The sequence below is a fragment of the Augochlora pura genome, chromosome 4 (assembly GCF_028453695.1).
Source record: "Augochlora pura isolate Apur16 chromosome 4, APUR_v2.2.1, whole genome shotgun sequence".
Taxonomy (NCBI): domain Eukaryota; kingdom Metazoa; phylum Arthropoda; class Insecta; order Hymenoptera; family Halictidae; genus Augochlora; species Augochlora pura.
In genome coordinates, this window is record NC_135775.1 from 12,938,632 (window position 1) to 12,961,901 (window position 23,270).

A 23,270-nucleotide genomic window follows, 5' to 3' on the forward strand; every position below is an offset into this window, starting at 1 on the left:
TAACTCTATTTAAACAATTTATTTTTCATACAATAGCTTAGGTTTTTATTTATGTCTTTCTTAATTTTCTTGTTCATAAGAGCAAGTAATAAAATGTTTCCGTATATTCGTAGTAATTAATAAATATATTTATTAATTTCTTTATTGCTTCTATATATAGAAGTAAATGTTTAGACGGTTATAAATGCTGTAAATGTTTAGACGGTTAAGGTTTTTGGGTACATCTAACAAAACAAAGACATGTATTTAAATTAATGAAGAAAGAATTTTGCGGTAATAATTTATTTAGTATAAACTATAATTGTTATCATTTGTAAGATAAAATACATATTAGTGTTACGTTTACGTGCTTATCACGGACAAGATGAAACAGCGGAATCGCGGAACGGGACATCAGGAACGTGAAACTAGCGAAACACGTAAAGGAACATGTACCCATCCGGTCTGTGTGATTTTCCCCTTGCCCTCTCCCCTTAATCTCACGTCTGTCAAATGATCGTGAATTCTCAGAAGATGTGAGGCTTCGAAAAGTAGGAACGCAAAGAAAACAGTGTTCGCATAATGCTATTGCATTTAAGATATATTACGGTCGCCGATGTTCCGATATATTTACGGTAACGACGAGGAAGTATTCGACGGGGAAAGGAGTAAAGCGATCTTAAACAGTGCCTACAGCAATGGCCACGACAAACAGTGTCACGATAGAAGACCTCCGGATCGAGATCGAGAGGCTCTCACGTGAATTAGATTTAGCATCTACAGAAAAAATACAATCAGCTCAATATGGTTTAGCATTGCTTGAGGAAAAATCTGCTTTGCAACAAAGATGCAACGACCTCGAGGCCCTCTACGAAAACACGAAACATGAATTGGAAATCACGCAAGAGGTTAGTTCAGGTTCTTTTATATATTTCATTAGATGCGAATGTTTTCCTTACTTTTCTGTGAACTCTCTTGTCAAATGCGACGATGTTCACAAACTTTTGACACTTTAATAAAAGTTTTTGTACGTTAAAATATATTTACGATATGTTAATTACTTTTTGTACTAATAATTCAATGATAAGTATAACTTTCTAAATATTTTAATTGACATTTGCAAGAAATATCTATTATTTTAATTAATATTCTTTTAATATTTACCCTTCGATAGGCTTTAGCAAAGTTTCAAACAACTACGAAACTTACTACAAAGAGTGGAATAGAACAAGAGGAGAGTCTAATTAATGAAAGTGCTGCAAGAGAAACATCTCTTCAATCAGAAATTATTGAATTAGAAAGTGAAACAAAGCAAGTAAGTAATTTGGGTGAATATGGATAAAGATTTTGAATGCTTCTCTATGTATGTTATTGCCACTTGACCTTAGTATTCAGAAAAGTTAAAGCCGAATTATTTCTCAGAATAATATTTTGGAAACTAAGTTCAACTGGGATCAACATACAAAGAAAAGCTGTTCGAAAGGTTGAGTTTAAAAACGAATTTAAATTTTATCAAAATCAGTGACGTACAATTTATACATAATTATCATAATTTGTTTTAAAAGAATTTTTTAAACTAATAATTTTTTCAAATTCATATATTTCTTACATCATTTTATTTTTTCTAGTTACGTCATGAACTAGAACGAGTCCAATCTGAACGTGATCATGCATTGCAAGAACGGGAAGAAGTTGGCAAAGACTGTCAACAGGCAGAAACAGAGAGAAAATCTTTACGTAGTATGCTACGTGAATGTAGATTCCGCGAATCTCGACTACTCCAAGATTATTCAGAATTGGAAGATGAAAATATTTCATTACAAAAGCAAGTATCTGGACTACGATCCAGTCAGGTAGAATTCGAAGGTGCCAAACATGAAATAAGAAGATTAACAGAAGAAGTTGAATTTCTAAATAGTCAAGTTGAAGAGTTAACAAATTTAAAAAAAATTGCTGAAAAGCAGATGGAAGAAGCACTTGAATCTTTACAAGCTGAACGTGAAGCAAAATATGCGCTTAAGAAAGAACTTGATCAAAGAATTAATAGTGAGTCCATTTATAATCTTAGTAATCTTGCACTTTCAATTAGAGGAATCACTGAAGATCAAACAATATGTAGCGATGGAGAAGATGATTCTCCAGCATTACGTAGAATTGAGGCAGATCTAAAAACTCAAGAACCTGGCACTTCAGCTACTGACAAACAAGTTGATTTGTTCTCTGAAATTCATTTGAATGAATTAAAAAAATTAGAAAAGCAGTTAGAATTAGCTGAGTCTGAGAAGGCTCATCTCACACAAAATTTAAGGGAATCACAGTATGCAGTTGAAAAAAGTCAGAATGAATTGCAATCTTTTGTTGCGCGCATACTACAATTAGCAGCTCATGTACAATCATTGCATCATCTTCACTCACAATTGCCTGAAAAACAAACTGAAGAAGCAACATTGGATAAATTAAATCAGGTATGAATATTACATTACAGTACAATGGTAATTGTTGAAATTATATATATCAGTTAATCATAAATGTAATAAATGTGTTGTACAAAAACATATTTATTAAACTTAACATAAGTTAATTTCTGCTGTCTAGGCCATAATGCAATATCATCAGTGGAGTACTATGTCTGCACGAGAAGTGAATCAACTTCAAAAAGATTTAGCTGAATTGGAAAATGGTTTAACTATATCCGATTCTACACAACAATTACGAACGGAATTAACGAATCTTAGAAATAAGGTATATGATACTTTTTTACTTCCATATCAAATTTTTCACTTTTTATAAACAAGCAGTGATGTAGCAGCAAATATGAAGAACACAGATATAAGTTGTTAACTTATAAAATTTCCACTGACAATAAGTTAGTACATGAAAATATCGAGAGTAAAATAAACTGACTCTGGCACAATGACAATTAATATTCAAAATTTAGACTTTGAATAGAAATTATGGCATTTCAGATCCCCGAGTCAGAGAAGAGCCTTCGAGAAAAGGTTGGAGCGTGTGATCCCCTTGACGTATTTACCAATTATTTAATAACAATTTGTCTTTGGCTCCTTTAATGATCCGTACAGATTGCTTTCTAATGTTCTAACAACCCATCTTGTATTGCTTTTTGATATCTTTATATTCACAACTATACATGTTGCTACAGCTACTGACGGGCAACTATGATTTCTCAAAGCATAGACTCCTTTGTGAAAATATATGTGTACTCTATGTATCCTAGCATAGTATTGTTTTCACAAATGGGTTAATATGATTATTATCCATATGAATGTTTTTCTATCAAGTGCTCAAACAAACGTACGGATCTCAAATGCTATGCACTGTGGCTTTAAAATAGAATGTGCTTAGGAATAAGAAATCAATCAATACTATCCTTCTATTTGTTTCACTTGCATCTAACGTAGCATGAGTCAGACTCGCAGAGCCTGTTCGCACGATGTTCCAACAGATATTCTGTATATCATCTTGTACAGTCTTGCAAAATTACTTCAATTCTCAAGCATTGATTTACTGAACTACAAGATCTATTTCTTATAATCAAAATTTCAAAGCTGATATACGTACAGTATGAAAAAAGAATGTAACAGATTACAAAAATGACAAGAGATAAATGTGTACCATCAATATAAATATCAATATTTATTATATTTCAGCTTTTAGATACAGAACAAAGAAGCATGCAACTTGAATCTGATATTTCTACTCTATCAAAACTTGCAGTGGAAGCTGGAGGTTTCCTTGACCTTGCACAGAACGATTTACAAAATATTTCTGATGAGCTTGCTCAACTTTATCATCATGTCTGTACAGTCAATGGTGAAACTCCATCGCGCGTGGTTCTTGATCACGAAAAGATTGTTCCTGATAAGGAAGAAGATAATGAGAAGATAGAATGGTGTAGAACTTCATTTAAAACTGATATTCAGATTAAGGATTTAGAAAGCTTGAGTAAAGCTAAAGAAATAGCAAAACATATAGAAACTGCTATGGATCAAATTAAACACCTCAGGAGTGCTGTGGAACATACCATTGAACTTTCTAAAGTCAAGGGAATACAATCGAATGTTTGCAATGTATGCGAAGGTAAGTTAAAAAAATTGATACATGAATTTACTCATTTTTGCTCCAGTTCTATATTAGATAGGTAATTACATATATTTCCTCTTTATGAATTATAGGATCAGTAAATGAGAATAAAGCAGAAGTAGCAGATTTACAAGAGCAAGTGATTAGATTGAAGGCTCTGCTATCAGCTAAACGCGAACAAATTGCAACCTTGAGAACAGTACTAAAATCAAACAAAAATACTGCAGAAGGAGCACTCACAAACTTAAAGAGCAAATATGAAAATGAGAAGAGTATCGTTAACGAAACCATGTTAAAATTGAGAAACGAGCTTAGGATGTTAAAGGAAAATGCAGCAACATTCTCAAGTGAGTATTTTGAGAAGGTACAACAAAGTTCTCAATGTACTGGTTTTTCGCCGATTTTGATATCTTTTATATATACTGTAAAAAACAATATTCTGAACAACTTTTTTCTAGTTTCGGAGATATTTTCAAAAAACTGTTGCTATTACTACATTGAAATCCGTTTATACGTGCATGTTACGGCTGTGTATATGCGCGAGTCAGCGGCTGCGACTTATCTATTGTTTCTGTATATGTCTATGTCACGGTGACTGACGAATAATGTACAGTTTCTTATAGGAGGTGTCAAGAAATCTGCATTTCATATAGATTTTTGTATGCATAGTCGAGTTGACCTAATAGCCAATTATCTTTGCCCCTTTGTTTTCCTAACTTAGACCAACTTTATAAATGAGTCTATATGAATTAGGTCTGGGTCTGGCGTGAGATGACGAAAATGGCTAATTGTTACGCCGACTTGGATCATACGTACAATATTTCAAGTGAAATGTAGATTTTTTGTCACCTTGCACAAACATCTATTCACAGAACCTTTAAGTTCGTATTATCCTTATTCATAAACAAAGATAAGCTGCCGGCGGTGCACAACCAATACTGACATATTTTTTATAGTAGTGTTAGTAATTTGTATTATTTGCAATTACTATTTAAGATATTTAGTTTATACTGATCTCTATCTAGTCTAGTTAATTTATTCTCTTTTTTCTATTTTGTTTTACTAACATTATTGCGCTAATATACTAATGTAAAACTAATCATTGTTATCAGTATTTATGTACATGTTGCTGCTTTTAGCAAGTTGTGCCACAATTGACTTTGCTCTTGCATTAAGAGTTTGCCTTCAACAATATTGTTTTGTTTTGTAGCGATACTATATTATACACATAGGGACCTCAAAAGTCTCGGAACGGTCAATTATTTCAAAAAGAAAGAAGATTGGAAAAAATGTTTTAGACAAAAAAAATAGAGATACTAAACATTGTATTTAATGGTCATAGTAATCAATAAGACTTCTCCTCAACGCTAGTTCTTTCTTTATTTGATGTAAGTTGTTTGAGTTACAATACAATACCTCAACACTTTTATCTAAAACATTTTCTCTTGAAATGCTGCATTTCTGAAATAATCAATTATTCCGGAACTTTTGGCAGATGCTATACAGGGTGGGGAAAATAAAGTGTTACAAAGCAATATCTCCATTATTGTTGATGATACGCGGAAATGCTTGAGGAACAAATTGTTTGGTTCGAAGGGGCACATGTTGTGGTGGAAATTGTTTTTTTTAAAGGTCATATTTTTTGAGATTTCAAGGTCATCGATGTTTTTTCAAATGGAACAATGTATTTTTTTTCGATGACATTATTACCGATTTTAAGGCGAATCCAGCGGCCTATAACTCAAGGTCATTATAGCCGCGCAAAGTATAAAAATAGTTGAAAAACCGAAAAATATCGCAATAATCACTTTCACAGGATCCACTAACCTTGGTTTGGTTCTACCTACAGAACATGCTCGAAATGATGTTCGTTCGTGTTTTGTTGAGTCGTTCACCTCACGTAACAACATAAACGTATTATTTAGTTACGCAATACCTTCTAATGTGAATACGTCGGATCGCGAAAATGAACGATTTTGAAGAAGCTTTTGATATGTTCATGGTGCTGGGGAAGTGCCGTAAACACTACAGAAACGCCCAAGATTTGTACGCGGCCCGTTATGTGTATAGGCTACAAAAGTCACACATGGCTTTTAAGTGATTAGCTGACCGTTTTTGTCGCTTCGGTACAATGAAACAAACACGCGTCAAGCGTCAACCGACTATTACTGAAAATAATGCGCCTGCTATCTTAGCTTTTGTTGCACTAAATCCACATGCAAGCAGCAGGAAAATGGAAACAGAGAGTGGAATTAGTCGGAATCCTAAGAATCTTGCATCAACACAAATTCCATCCTTATCGTATGTCATTACATCAGGATTTCTATGGCAATCATTTCGTAAATCGCGTCAATTTTTGTAATTGGATTCGTTCAAAATTGCGCACAAATGTCTCATTTTTGAGTCATGTGCTTTTTTCTGACAAATTTACTTCCTCTAATACGGGAAATGTGAATAGGCATAATATGCATTATAGGGCAAATGAAAATCCTTAATGGATGAGAATTGTGCCACTTCATACTTTGCGCGGCTATAATGACCTTGAGTTATAGGTCGCTGGATTCGTCTTAAAATCGGTAATAATGTCATTGAAAAATAAATACATAGTTCCATTTTTAGACCTTGAAATCTCAAAAAATATGACCTTTAAAAAAAAACAATTTCCACCACAACAGGTGCCCCTTCGAACCAAACAATTTGTTCCTCAAGCATTTCCGCGTATCATTAACGATAATGGAGATATTGCTTTGTAACACTTTATTTGCCCACTCTGTATAATATAATCTCTCAAATTATAGAATAAATGTTTTTGATGTGAATTAAAAGTCACCTTTTTAACGAAAACTATTAGGTGTTTAAAATGACTATGGTTTTTTTAACATTATCTAATGATTATGACAAACCACGTACCATTAATTTAATATTAATAGATGTTCATGGTGTGTTCAATATTTAAAAGTTCGACATTGTTTATCGAATAATGATAGGGATAGGAAAAATACACAAAATTTTAATTATGTTTTTACTGGGATGGCTTGTATTTTAAAAATTGGATGATCTTAATCGAAGAATACTATGTTAGGTTGCTCACGCTTCGTGCTTACCCATCCTCCTTGTATTTGGTGTTAATACCTGCTAACCACACTCTTCAGGTTTGCGTGCGATGTTTGCCGCTCGCTGCGAAGAATACGTGACGCAGGTCGAAGAACTTCAACGGCAATTGGCGGTTGCTGAAGACGACAGGAAAACGTTGAATCAGCTTCTACGGCTTGCGGTGCAGCAGAAGCTTGGTCTAACAATGAAATTGGAGGAGTTGGAGGTAGATCGGGAATTACGGAACACCCGACGACATGCAACCAGCGCAAACACACGAGGTAGACCGCGATTGTCGCAACAGACGAACCGTCCTCATTTAGGCAGAGAGTTCTTCTAGAAAATGATGAAGATGTGGAGCAAAATATTCTGAGAAAAACGAGGATTTTGAACGTTTTAATTTTTTACAGTTCGTCGTCGAACCGCATAGCCATTGAAAATTGATTAGCTGTGCTTCCCGGACTTGCTTTCCGATGATAAGGAAATGACAGTTTAACATTCACTCTCCTTTTGAATATTTCACACAACTCTTAAGCGCATAGAAAGGATAGAGATTGTACAAAACCGTTTTTGTAGTACGTCACGAGAATATTTTTGCAAAATTTGGACAGATTGAAGACCTTTTAACTCTAGAACTACGAAAGTAAAATCTTTCCCGTTTTGTACTAGAGAAGGAGGAAAGAGGAAGGGAGGGTGCATAATCTTCACCAATATCTCACCAATTCAATATGTTCTAACCGTAAGATTCTATATGGTGGCATATTTTACTTCTTTACCTTCTCTTTCAAGTGCTAGGGTTAATAGAAAGGAAAGCAAAACTTGTTCTCCTCGTTTGTAAGGAATAACTTTTGTAATGAATTTAAGAGACGCGGAGTAGAACGTTTGGGAAGCTTCAAAATGTTCACATTTTCTTGCACCAATGTTGCTCCATATCATAGGAGTTTTTAGGAAGCTCTGCCTTCTGTTACCAATGTTGTTAGTAGAGATGCCTGATGACAAGCATAGAACGAATTTCTATTGCTTTTGTTTCGCGCGACTAGCACAGAATTCTGCGGAACGTTTTATGCTTTGACGATTCGTGTACAGTGAATTGTGCAAACGATTCCTGTGAGCATGAATGCTTAAAGATATTTTAACTTTTGAAATAATTTTTAAACTTTATTCGCCTTTCCTTTTAAGAAAGATAACGTTAATTGTACATGTGTTTGTTTATTTTATTTTAGTCGTTTTTAATTGGACGTACATTTACCCAATTTAATGTTATCTATCATTTTATAACCACGTAGAGAGTATTCATGCATGAATGGTTCGTATGATTATAATACCTGTTAGATTGAGTCACAGATAACTTCCGCTATTTTTCTCTGGATTCTATTCTTAGTTGATACAAGATAATAATTAATGCTGAATCGTATCGTATTCTTCAGAGTTATGATGAGTCTGAGGATCTTCGTACAATAGGTATTCTCCTCGTAAGGTCGTATGTCTTGAGTAAGACACTGAAGCATTCGGGTCCAGAGGAAAATGCGACACTACGAAGGAAATACTGTACTTTAGTTGCAAAACGAATGAATTTGTTTAAAGAGATATTTAACACAGATAGAGATTCTCGAATTATGTTAAATTAAATTATTTGCGATTTCGTTTATCTTGTGACTGAAATTAAATTGTTAGTTCCGTCCTGATATATTAAGTTTTCTTTTATTTTATCATGTTCTTTCTAGTTTAATAACCACTAAGTACACGAATTATGTGGTGCCAAAGGTTACGAGTATTCTTGATTTAAAGCTTACATTGAATGTTTCTAAAAAGATTCATAAGTAAATTTTGTTTTCTTAAGGTTATAGCAGAATATTTTGTAGCACGCTGTACTATTGCGCGACTGAATTTTCAATTTGTTTAATGTAGCTGCACAGTGGTTTTTAAAAACATTACTGTACAATTTCATTAGATGAAATTATTGAACATTTAGGGTGGCCTTAGAGAGTGTCAAAATGGGACGCTAAAGATAAAGTACTTTAAAAAAATGAGTACGCTTATACAGTACGCTTCTCTTCACCTTGTTGGACGTTATGTGTGACTCAAACGAATACATGAGACAAGTGCAAGTTCTTTTGTATTAACGGGGTGCGTGGCAAAAAGGAAACAGAAGAAAAATAAACGTATACTGTTTTTTAGGTAGACGAACAAGAAAAACTAGAATTTTACATTGCATACCATAGAGACAATATTATTGTGCGCGACAAGTAGCGTTTATAATCAAAGTAGAATGAAATACATCGTAAATGTTTAGAGTCGAAGAAAAAAAAACGAAAAGAGTAGCGAGAATAACAAAATTCTTAGGGACCCATTCACCGAGTAGCTTGTCCAGCAAACAATATTGTTCAACTGCAAAGCGAAAGAAAATGTTCTTTTATTGTCGCCTACGTTATATTTTTCACCTAATTTTTTGTTTGGGGTTAGGGGGGGTCACCTACTTGTCTGGTCCAATTTTTATAGTTTGTGGTATTTTTAATATGAACCCCTTTTTTAACTCATCGCGATACTGTGTTCATTATATTCGAGAGAGAGCACTGTGTTATCATTGAAACGTAACTTGGCCTAACCAGGTTTGAATTCAATTTTATTGAATTTGGCAGCTTCTTATTAATTGTATCGGTATCGGTCAGTCTTTTGCTGTATTCGATATAGACTTATTAATGTACGATTAGTTGTTGTTTATTTATGCATATATCTATTTATACGTATGTATATCTACTTGAACGATTCGTATTGATCGAGACCAGCAGTTATACTTTTTACTTTGATATTCTCCATTGCATAATATTAACCGATCTCGTTTCATAAGATTCGACGCAGCTATTTATGTGAAAATCCGAACCAATTAATCCCGAGTGCAATCAGAAGTGGATGCGTATTTCCCGTGGACATATGCGCTACATTTTGACCGATCACTTCGTACACTTGTGCGGCTTGGTTCCCAAGTGGCGCGTCCTAAATGTTCCTTGTCAATTGTGAATATGAAAGTTTGTTCATACATAAAATGTTAACACCAGAAGCAAATGTAAATCAGTTTATAAGTATTATACTGCATGTATCTGCATGAAAAAACTTTCTTGGTGCAATTTATTAAAAATCGAGCATATAGTAATTCGTTTTCTTACATGTATTATAATAGGAATATTGAGTTTGATTCGTAATTTGTGTAAATATAAAGCGTTGCATTAAAAATTAGCGACGTGGACGTAGATCACTTGGGAACCATGTATTGTTGCTCGTTTTTACTGTCTGTTCGTTCCTTTCTTTGTCGCTTCGTTCTGTAAAAACAAAACGTTGTAGAAATAAGGTAAACAGAGAAATAGAACATAAATCGGCATGTTTGTATGCGGTGCACGGAAAACAATAATCACATTTAAATGTGTATTTACGTGCAACCAATATTCTTGTGAATTTTACTATACGTGCGTGCGTATTTTGGTAAATGTAAAATTATGTACGATGCAATTGGTGTATCGTGGAAAATATTTAAATTGATTGTCGATCGATCATTATATTTAAAGTCGATATTAACGATTAACGTGAACCGTCTCTAATCAAATTTGTTATTAGCGCTAATTAGTCTTAATATCTTTATTATCTATTATTATTATTATTATTATTGTCAACAATATTAAATTATACATTAATTATCGCGATATTGCTGTAAACTTCGTCGCGGAATCCAGATGACGAGTACCTAAAGAGAATTTATCGATCGTTCATTGACTATCAATTAATTGATTAGTTGTCGCTATTATTATATTTATACCGTATAGTTATTATATTGTTGCCTGTGTCTACGATTCTAATCAACAGAGATCCTTGTTTATTGTTTTATTTCCGATATTTACTCCTTTAACTTACACTGACGGAATAAAACATGCAAACCAACATTTTCTTTTATATATGTTCTATTTTCTTTTCTTTTTGTTTGTCGGATTCGATGAAAATAATAAATTCCCTACGAAGCACATTACTTGATAACGAGCATTTCGTTTCGTTTGTTACGTTTATATTTGAAATGTCAAGTTGTTATTTAACATGTTATAGTTGCAACGTGGCAACTATAAATCGTTTATTACATCGTTTGAGAACTAATCAGAGTAAATTAAAAGTGGAATTTTTGTGTTTTTGTTTACGATGTCGTGGCGAATCTGTTAATTAGTATATCGCAAACGTTAAAACGATGTGATAATCAACTGCGTGTTGATTCTTTTTTTAACAAAAAACGATTTACCGATTGAGCGTTAGACACAGGTGGTTCTAAGTTATGTCCATGAACCGAGCCAGCCTCATACCACCGTCCCTTCCCCACCCCTCACGCCATTGCCAGGAACAAAGAGCAGAAGAAATTCTTTCGTTTCTCTTTACGACCATTAAGTAATATTTACATACCTTCTGACTTCGTCCTTGATGAAAAGAAATTCGTCCTCAATTTTTCGCCTTGCCGTCCGCGCTCTACAATGGCGACTCGAAAAATCGTTCGTATTATAAAAGAGAAAAAGAAACAATTTTCAAATTATCATTTTCCGAAATGTTAATTGTCCTCGTCAGCTGTTTGAAAGCCATACTCACGATACGTCCGATGTTGTTATTCTTAAAAATTCTATGGTCAAATATATTATCCGTCCCTTTAAGTTATCTCAAGTTTCTCGAATGAATTTGATAACAATTGACGAAACATGAGCACAATTGTATTATTGTTTCGAAAGTACACGTTCATCGAAATAATTCTTCGGGCTACGTTTGTCTGCCAAACTATTCGTACGATCTTGAGGAATTATTGAATGTTCATTAAGTTCGTACAGTGTGAATACTTTTGTTATAAATGAATAGGAAAAATAGGTTCGAGTCGTGTACAGTATGACGTACGAAATTCGGTCACCAAAGCGCCAAACCTGTAAACTTTTGCCAAAGATATTCTGTCCTTTTGGAGGTCTAACCATACTTCACGTACTTGATGTCCTTTACAAAGTTCCTTCGTGTTACAACGTATATCATTGAAAATCGTTGTAACACGTCTCTCTGTCAAGAGTCCCCAAACTGAGATCGTGGAACATGTTCATTTTTTAATTACATCGCTAAGAAAGTAATGTTGTTTTTTAATTACGCTATCATGAACAATCTCAAATAATAAATTCTTATTTAGCGTCAAAAGACTGTTAGGTGTGCGGTTATCTGAATTAACGGACTCGGTTGGGTTTTGGGGGGCATAGTCCTTGCGAAACCTCGTGTTGTGTGCTGGTTAATTCCGAGCCCTAATCTACATGAACAGTCAAACAAAGTTTTATTAAATAAATTTATTGTTTAAACCTTCCTCTTCATTGGTTTACGGATCTCATATTTGAATTAGGTATATATCTTCAAGAAATGGGAAAGGATGCTTCCAATTTAATTGTATCGTGAATAGTCATTCCGGAGCATCAGAAACAACATTACATTCTTATCGAGATGATACACATACCATTATTCGGAAGGAAAGATTCGTTGTTGTTTATAAGGAGATATAAATTATTAGATCTCGGGACTTTCCTTTCGTCCATAAGTGTTTGTTGTCTGCTTCTTTGAGCGGTGTGGGACCTTCGTGGTTTAACAATTGTTTGAATCGTTAACTTGAAACAAATCTTGACGATGACAAGGGCAGTGGATCCTTTGGCGAATACAATTACCGAATCGCCTGTTAACTGAAATTCGATGTACCCCTATCCATATGCAATCTTCTAAAATTGGATATTGTGTTCGCGCGCATAGCGTACTGTAGCTAAAATTCGGGGTGTAAAAGTCATTATAAGCTACTGTTATCTTCGACAATAACATCGACATTAAACGATTATATGACATTAGGAGTAAATTATTAAGACCCTCGTGCCATCCTGATGGCTCGACGTCCATCTTGTCGCGTGCTCACACCGCAAAGAGTATTATAACCAGCGTGTTTCCATCTCTATTCTTTATCGAGCTTATACGGTTAAGAGAAAAAGGTGGTCTAGAATGATATCATTTAACGACGCGGTGAACAAAAAATATGTATCATTATATTTTTACAATCGCGAGAGAGATAATGATGAAGAGAAAAAGGAACGAAAGTGATTGAGAGAATTATGGAGAAAAAGTAAACGCCAGAGTTTACCTGCTGGATGGTGCAAGAAACCCAGAGCCATGTATCTGTCAAAGGTACTACCGAGACCTTAAAGCAACAAAATATATATCAATGTAAAATTTCATTTTGTGTTCACCGGTTTATAAAGAAACACTTTTGCTTTTGCGTTCAACAGTCCCCAGTGGGAATATAAGTAAACGACAAAATACACGTACAGTGATGCAGGGTTAAACTTACCCGGAATCCGTGGATAGACAAGGATAGAGGATAATAGAGAATTATAATTGTATCAGTAGTAGCTTGAATTATTTTTGTTAAAGTTTATTAATGAATCCTGGAATAGCTTAAATTAATCAAATTTACATTGAGTCTGGACACAATTTAATCAATAGAATCTCAACTATTCGTTGATGCTATAATTCTAAAAATAAGATGCTATGTACTGATGAAGAAAATTTCCTTATTGCACATTTATTTTTGCTGACTGCTGCATCCCATTATAAGGTTTTATCGCTATGTTCACTGTACCTATTCATCGTACGCTACTATACATACGCATACTCAACTCGCAACCCTACCAAATATAAATTGAAGTCCGAACCCGTGTTTACATTATTGAATACTAGTCAGTCGCCAGGTGTGACCCTTTTTAACTGGCAATTGTTTTAACGCCTGCATCACGAAACAGCCGTCGTTAGTGTTCCCGTAATTGGAAACCTAAATCTCTGTCAATCAATCGCATTAAATCAATTATACCTTGCATAATTTCCGGCAATTTAAGCGAGAAGAACCATTCGGATTGTAACTTTAATTCTGCGTAATGGACATAATTCAGTGTAGTACAACTACTTAGCTTGGCGCGAAGCCAATCCTTTTTCCTGTTTCCGACGACGAAGGAACAGAATCACGAAGGAACGCGCAAGAACCTTCTGCGGGAGCGAATGATGTCGACCACGCGGTTACTCGTTGTTCCTTTGGTGGGTGCAGGTGTTGAAATCACCGGCAGGTAGATTTGCTCAAGGCTTCCATAAAAGCTATGATTGCGTCCCAATTCTGGCTGATTTCCTGGTAATGGCGTGCGTTTGGCTTAAATAGTATTATATGAACGTGAAGCGTAAAGAACGTAAACCTCGGGTGTCAAGTAAGATTAGTTGTAACGGCGTAGGATAAGCGATTAAACTGACTGCGTAACTTCTGCTGGAGTCATCATCCGACTGTGAGAAATCGAGCGGAGCAATGGGTTTAAGCTGTATAGTCGGTGGATAACGTATAATGAATTCGTAATCATATTTCTTTTTGAGGAAATATCAAGATTTTCTTCGGTTCTACCTGACTGATGTCCTAAAATTAGATTCCGATTTCACGAGTTTCATATGCTTTATCCACCATATGGTCGGTAAAAACGATGTAGCGTAGTCGATGAGCCGATTCCGAACTATGGCGCCGATATTACGGGCGCTTTGGCAACAGAATGTGCAGAAAAGTGTCTTGTACTTTACTCAGGATTGTACCGATACTTCAGATTCTGGTTTGGGAGCAAATACCGATTACAATTCCTGTTGTTCTGCGTCCTTGGACACTGGTCGATTGTCAACGATCTGCGTCACGATGACGTTACATCCTTTACGCAGACTATATCAGGTTTATTCGACTGCAGTCATCGATAGCAAGGGACTTTCTGTCGATAGAACCATTATAAGCAGTGATCATCGTCTAGTGACTTTCCTGGAACTGTAAAAACTAGAAAGTCATCTTGCTCCCTTGACTAAGAGATGAAAATGATCAAACTAGCGCCATTTCTGTAGCACTATTCGTCATTACAAGTATAATCGTACGTAATGCTTAGAAGAGCATGGTCTCTTGCTTTTGGTGGCTCTACAGTCGCGCATTCCTGGACTGTTGTGATCGTGTATTCGTGTTCTGGGATGCGAGACGCTTTCGAGAACGTTGTGTGTGTTTTTGCACTTTTAACAGGGTCCACGTTGCATTTAGATGGGAGGTCATATTCCTATCATCTGTTCTATTGATTACGATCTTTTCTACACCGATCGTTATCCTCAATATTCCACCCTCTCGTTCGCAAGTGTCCATCAATGTCAAAGCGCTGTGTCTTGAAAGAACCAATTTATGAACACGAGAATAATAGATCGTTCAGTTTGATCAATTTAAATTAAAGATTGGCGTGTACCTATGCACGAAAGCTTTTTTTGAAACATCGATAATTTCGTTATTAACTTCAAGTATTCAGTTCAGTATGTATTCCTCTTTTGCAGCAGAGTCAATTGATTCCTCAACGCCACCAATATTGCATCCCCGATGTTGTAGTTGTTTCACTGAAATCTCTCACGAACCGTTCCCAGTTAGAAATAGTAGTTTTTCCAAGTAGTACAACTTAGGGGGAGCCGCGATAGTGTTCTTAGAGAGTTCCCGTGACTCTCCCGAATCCGTCAGGCGGAGATTACGCATCCGAAGGTCGCCGCGGGGGTTTTAGTGGGTCGAAACCTACACCGCCCCCGAGTTACGGGGGCGTTTGACATGCAGATTTTCCCCGCGTAAAAAAAAAAAAGAAAAAATTGGACAATTTCTAATGGGGTGACTTTGGGTAGTCAATTAAATTTGCGGTATTTTTTCTGATAGTTTCTTTAAAAGCGAATTTACTTGGAACGGCTGAGTCCATGAATATTTGATATTCTAGATATAATTATTCTTATCGTTGGTGAAGAATTTGCAGTTTGTCGATCACGCTTTAGCATTGATCGACATTTGGCGACACTTCTCAATCTGACAGCGTACTCGAGCCCCAGGGATCCAGAGTCATTGTATATACTGTAAATGCACTATAGTATTATGCCATGGAAACAATTATCGACGTACGATAAGATTAACACCGGATTGCCGAAAGATTAATAATCGACGATTTATATTTCCGAGCAACTTCGTATATTTTCTCTGTAGCAATGCGTAACTCAACTACTTATAAAACGTGTGTAGCTTAGAGCCCGAAGGGCTAGAAACGAAAACGAAAATTAACGAGTATTGTCCCTGTCCCCTGTCCCACGTTCATCCAGACGAGAAAAAGATTAGTCCAACGAGAGAGTCAATCGCGTTAATTAGATTGATCGATAGTAGACACTAAGTAGATGTTCAACGATACTTATTTACAATGAAAGGAGAATGCGTACTGTGTGCTGATTTTCAGGCCGCATCCGCATGGGTGCCCGGTATGTTAAACGTTATTAAACCAATGGGACATTACCCACATTAGAAATTCTTTTTGTAACATAAAGTGAAAAATATAATCATTTGTAACACGATCCAGTTTTGTCTTTGTACGTAACCCTTTAAGTTGCATCCATCTCGTTTGTTTATATCAATTTTCTATTATTTACAGGATAAACAAAGTTGACCCTTTGCACTCGATCGGTGACTCCGAGACATCATTAAAAATGTTTATATCACGTTCTAAGATAATTTGTGCGTTGCATGAGGGTGTTGTATGAGTTATACAAGACTCAACTCAATATGCGTAAAGTCATTTGTGCTCGTATAATATAGCAGCAACGTATGCATAAAATGTGGATCAGAAAATGTATAGATTTAGAATTAAAATGATTTCGAGGGCAAGGGATTGATATATAAAATGAATTGTAGACGTCTGTTATCAGTAGACATGCATTTATAATAAAGACATTCAGATAAAACTCGGAACAGTTTGAAGCATATAGGCATGATTGAAACTTGAAATGATCTTCTATTTCAATCCTTTTAGATGGAACTAATACAGAAAATTTGTATCTAGAATGAAGTTCCAGAGTTTAATGGCTAATATTTATAATTTTATAAAATAACGACAATCGAAAAAAGCCGGAGATATTATATTAAACCTAACTGAATGTTATCTACTTTCAAGCTTTTAACCTCATTCTTTTGTCGATCCTTAATGATTGATTAAAGGTTTTATTGACCAATAACACTTTCTCTCAAAAGCATTGTTTTCGGTTTAACGGTTTTGGATATTCGTGCACACATCACCCTAGCAGAGTGCGTAGATTTGTTGTTAATTGCATTCGGTATTGATTTTAACAATTCATCAGGAAAATCCTAGTGGATTAATTACTGTGCTGCTACAATGAAGTGGCATTTCATTTAACAGAAAAATTGAATTTAAAGCAATCGATACGAAGCACGTACAGTATTGCGCACAGCAGAAACTCGTTTTGTTAACATTGAATTGGTAGTTTTGTTCGTGCATTGATTAAGGCAACAAACGTGAAATGTTACTTTAATGGCGTGCTATTTTCTATTACAATACATTCAGGAAAGTGTGGCCAACTTATTTGCCGCGAATCTATATCTTTAAACAAATGAAATTCCGGAACTACTTCGTCATGAATGTAATAAATATAATTTAATCATCACCTGCATACGAACCGTGTTTTTTAAACGTTTACGTAAATAATAATAATGGTGTTATATATGTTTACCACATTCGCATAAATAAATGTAGTTCAAAATAGAAGACACGATAAAATACAAAGGATTTCTGAGACTGGAACCAGTCATTACAAGTAGAAGTCTGTGCAAACAGATATTCTAATTCATATTAACTGTGCTTTTGTTAAAATTTCTAATTTCCATAATAATTTTATATTTTTTTCTTTTTTTCCATTTAGTCTGACCTACATCAATATTCAGTATTTCAGTGTTTGCATTGAGATTGGATAGTAGTCTTATTATTTCTCTTTTCATAGTTTTATAACTTTTTATTAATAACGATACTAACCGTTTTAAATTCAACATCATCGTCTCGGAGATAAGTTTCAAGGATCTGATTATTAAAATACTTCGGTGACGAGTCCCCAAGCGAAACCTTGACGTTCCATCTTTTTTCATACTTCTCGCGGAGAATTCTCGCTTGCTACCAGAACCGATTAATTTGAATAATAACCGTGCTCTCTTGTGTGTAATACAGTCGTTAATTCGTTAGTTTCGAGTGCACCATTATATTCTCCTGTGTTTATATCGCAAGGGTAATCGTGTGATTAGAAGTCTTCTCCTAACTTGGCTAACCGTATACAGTATAGTGTGTTCGGTAACACATGACAGAAACTATGTTAAACTAAAAATAGCAGAGCATTAGTTCTGTTGGAATTTACCTCGTTTCATTCATCTTTGTTATTACTTTTATTAATATGTTTTCACTAATATATTGTATATACGCACAGATATGTTACAACGCGAGAGAGAAAACATGCACGTGTAATAGTACTTAACCCTTTCACTACGGCAGTGTCGTCCGCCGAAGTATTGTCATTGAACGTAAGCTCGCGCCAGAAATATGCACATTGCGTGTGATTTCTGTAAATACGTTTTTCTTAGTTTTAAATAACTGTGCCGAATAAAACAATCATTGCTTTAATGTAACAAGTACGTTTACATTTTTAATATGAAAGGACCTACAAAATTATAAAAATACAAAATTATTTTTGTATTTTGCCTACGGATGCCACTTGTATACACATAATTTGGATGCCGCATAAATGCGGCGCTCGTACCCACAGGTTATCGCCTGGATGCTCGGCGCGAAAGGGTTAATAAAGAGTACATCTATAATACGTGTAAATACCTGGATGACTATGAAATAAAATGTAACAGCCGTAGAAACTGTAAATACAACACCTCTTGGTGCGTTCTAATCCCCTGCCGTTTCCGGACTGCTGGTCAGTGCCTAAGAAAAATAGCTGCATAGGCCTAAATACCGAAACCTATACATGTATGTACTGTGTTATCCTTGCGCTTCGTTACCTTGCATAAAGCTCCAGAGTGTAATCGTAACGTTGGCCGTTCCAGCAGCTTTTTACATGGAACGCGTGAGCGAGTAATAACTGCACCGAATCCGGCGAGCAATTTTCGGCGGAAACGTGGTTACCTGGCATGCCATCGATCGTGGCATCGAAAGGAGTCGAGTAAAATCGAGGCACGTTCCCGTGCCTATTTTTGCGAGCGTCCTGCGGCCGGCTCGCGATTGCCCCGTTGCCAAGAGCGTGCATGACGTCCGACAACGACAGCGGGAGACAGAAGTCCGTCGGCCGTTCGTGTTCAGAATGAAACGGCCAGAGGCCGGCTCGTTGAAGGTTCTCGTACGGCCGTAAAAGTGGCGCAACAAGCTGCGGGCCATTTGCTCGGCCGCCTTGGAACGTCGATCGTTTTCCCGCTGATCTACCCGATCCGCCACCGTGTTGCTCCTTGTGGAATTTTCACGGGCTGGCGGCTTGCCAGTCGGCTTACGTGTTGTTTCGAGTCATTAACTCGTCGCGCTCGTGTTTCGCGTAGTACAAGGTTGACAGAAGTTCCTCGCGAGGAAAAGCTCTGTTCGCGAGCGATCACAACGCTCGGCGGACGTCCGCCGTGTTTAATACCATCCAGTCATCTGTAGCGAGGAAGACGACTAATTTACAGACCTACCCCGTAGACGAGACCGGGGTCGAATGCAACAGGGGACTTAAATAACATTATAAGTTATTTAAAATCTGTGTAAAATGTTTTGATATATTTTGCTAGTACTGTCCCAACGTATGCATTATTATTTTAACAATATACAGTAGTGAATGAATTAAGGCGACAAGTATTCATTCAGTGTCAATCGCGAGATTGGCAACAGAGACTGTAAGATGCTACCTCCATTTCCACTGACAGTTGTCCACTTCTCCAATTAAAACGATTTCAGGCATATCTACGAATCAACTCAACTTTATAAGATATAACCAATAACGACAATACCAAACTAATTGCCAGCGTTTCCATTTGACGCGTGATAGGGGCGTCCCTCGCACCCGCACGCTCCCCGATGTCGTCGCTCTCACTTCCACTGAAAGACAAACACCGAAGTGGCGAGAATGTGTCGTAAAAAGCTTGCCTAAGCGTCGTGTCAGCGCAGACGCATCGCAGTTGACGAAGTCGGCAATCCCCTCTATTACTCCTCTTCGGTTTGTTAACTAGCCAGGAGGTAGCGCGGACGCGAGGGACGCCCCTATGACGCCGGCAAATGGAAACACTGCCGGTGACAAATACAAAACAGCGAGAGCGGAAAAGAACATGAAAACGTCAGGATCAAACGGCAATCTGTGCCATATTTGTTTAATTTCAAATATAGTCTATCAGTCGCTAAATCGAGCATTCTAACTTCATCTATCAACAATGCGTTGTTATCATTTAATTTTGTCAACGAACCACAATCATGGACGAGGTTCTGTAATCACACTATTTACGCTGACATTTTTTAAAAACAGAAGATAGGAACTGAATATGAAGAAAAGTATAGAACAAAGAGGATAAGAAGTCCTTAGAAAAAAGGAACAAGAATAACCTGTGATTACGTTGATTTATGATTAGTTTTATTATATGAAACCGAGATTTCCATTTTTGTCGTAACTTTCCTAAGCGAAGTACCGCTTTGCATATTCCTATAATCTCACGTTTTTATGCAACAGTAAATCTATGGTTGTCGGGAATATCTTGGACTTCGATCGGGAAAGGTTAATATATTCGGTATACCAGAATAGAATCTGCGAAATAGGAAGAGGTCGAACGAGTACAGGGCATCGGAGACTCTTACTTTTCAATTTCTCTTTTATTAAATAAATCGCTATCGTTTTATAAACCTTTGAGGGTGTTGGATAGTCAGCGTGTCAAGATTTACCGAAAAACGGTCCCGACCAGACCATCAATTGTTACTCTCGCCATCGGGTTTCTTTTACAGGACATTCCGAACGCGGGAGAGCGGCGAATGGAATTCATGAAATAATCCGGAACGGGGGTAGCGCGACGAATTCGGAAGAGTCAGGTGGTGTTGACCCAATTGGACGGATCCGGGCGAAGGGAGCATCCTAATAAAACGGTCGGGTGACGTGCCCGAAGGTGCTCGGTCGGGCAAGGTCAAGCGGCGACCCTCGAACTTATAAATAACACCGGCACGAAACATTTCCTCGCGGAGCAACGTGCTTCGCTCGGTTCCTACAGCGCCGCCGATCTTCGAGCGATAGACGCCGCGCCGTGCGCCGATCTAATTAGGAAACGTTAATTGGGGTCGATCCTTTCCGCCGGGCTGTTTCCACTCTATCCGCAGTTTTCCAGGTTTCCGCGTAACCGAATACACCTTACTCGATAACGGCCCAACCGGAAACGCGCGATCTGCATACTGGTTAGAGGCTTTCGCTTCCTACGGAAGTCCACTTAATATTAGTGGGATGAGTTCGTTAGCCTTTCGACAGTGTACAGTGTTCTGGCAATTAGCGATACTCTTGCGAAATAAGCGATTCCGCGGATTAGACACGTGGTATATGAACAGCGGTTTTTTTTTTCGCTCACGGTTTTGTTCTCGAGAAGAACCGTGCTCAGAATTGGCTAACTTTTATCAAACTCGGAAACGAACAATTTTTTTCACGGCTGCGTCGCCACGTTTTGTTAAACGAAAATTTCAAGAGAATGTGTTTCATGATGGTGCTTTTGGTGAATTCGAATATTTCTCGGAGCACTGTTTCAGATTTAAAAATGATGTTGTTCTCTTTAATGATATATAAACATATCTCGGAGGATTTTACAATATATTTGAAATTGTTAATTTTATAATTCTGTAAAATAAGGTATCAACCTATTTCTATTAAATTATAATTATTGAAATACGCAACCGATGATAATGAGCTTTTGCGTACTTGCAGTGTTATATAAGAAAATAATTTCAATTTAAAACAAATACTTCTTTACTATTTATTTTTCAATTGGTTTTAACAAGTACTTAATTTTTTATAATAGATGAAATTAAAATTATATGTATTTGAATATGTATAAATGTGATAATTTTCATAACATTTTATTTTGATTCTCATAACTTCGAACAACTGTAAATTGTAACCATTATCATTTATGCATACGTATATTATTTTATTTATGCATCTATCCATTATTGATTGTATTCGTAGAGTATTAACGTTCAGAAACGGCATTTGTGGTTTGCTATATCGTTTGTTTCTCGCAATAAATTGATTACGGTGATAACACGGGTCACTAAAATTAGTGGAACATGGCGTGTACCGTGAAATTGTTTGTTACATGCTTGCAGAGGGGAGTACATGTTGCATTTAATAAATCACAGGGTACTTGATTGGGGATAGAATATGGTAAAATAAACACATCAGTGGTCGCAGTGTATCGTATTTGATACGTGTCTGACCACAGGCTGTCTCATTCTCCTTACACTGTGCACCTCCGCTGCATACATTAGTGTAATTATAGTATTCCTATTTAAGGATTATCGTAGTAGCTTTATGCAATTACACAATTTGCAATTAATCATACATAGTTATATGTTAATTATAAATAATTACATCCAATTATGTACTGTAATTATAATACTATAATTATTATAATTACATAAGATACAGTTCTATGTTATATTTATAAAAACCAGCATGTATCTGAAATTCCAATAGTACATAAACATTGCCATTACACTTTGATAAAATGACTGCAATAATTAAAAATTCAAGCCATGCTCATTTCTATGACACGTGAATTTACAACTAAACATTTGAAATGTAAGTAGATTATACATTCTTTTTGAAACTGAATTTTTCGTAATTGAATGTTTAATAACCTTTAAAGTTCATCTTGATCGTAGGCATTCTAGAAAGCTTCGATCGGAATGTATTCTAACGAGTTTCACTACCAATTACAGATAAAACAGTCGGTCTCATTCGTGGAAATCGAAAAAATCGGTTTTACCGTAAAAACATTTGTTCAGCGGCGATTCGTGTCGGTGGAATTTTTGAGTGTCGATATCGAAAATAAAATCGTAAGTTCGTGGAAAATGTGGAATATTTCGAGAGCTTCTCGCGCATTGAAATGCAAGCGGTGTTAAACTCTAGTTTGCTCCGAGTTGTTTCGGGTCGTCTGGGAAATA

General features: G+C 36.2%; 1 protein-coding gene across 3 annotated transcripts; it reads left to right on the forward strand.

Moving 5' to 3' along the window:
- Nucleotides 1-430: 430 nt before the first annotated feature.
- On the forward strand, nucleotides 431-16,626 carry Bicd (Microtubule-associated protein Bicaudal D). 3 transcript variants are annotated; one of them, XM_078177681.1, is made up of 8 exons: nucleotides 431-887; nucleotides 1,154-1,294; nucleotides 1,608-2,444; nucleotides 2,575-2,721; nucleotides 2,946-3,002; nucleotides 3,648-4,077; nucleotides 4,173-4,427; nucleotides 7,233-16,626. In XM_078177681.1, the coding sequence occupies exons 1-8, from the start codon at nucleotides 678-680 to the stop codon at nucleotides 7,511-7,513; spliced, it is 2,358 nt and encodes a 785-aa protein (XP_078033807.1). In that variant the 5' UTR covers nucleotides 431-677; the 3' UTR covers nucleotides 7,514-16,626. The 3 variants fall into 3 exon arrangements, with proteins under 3 accessions (XP_078033807.1, XP_078033808.1, XP_078033809.1); XM_078177682.1 differs by having other exon boundaries at nucleotides 2,946-2,978; XM_078177683.1 differs by lacking the exon at nucleotides 2,946-3,002.
- Nucleotides 16,627-23,270: the final 6,644 nt, after the last annotated feature.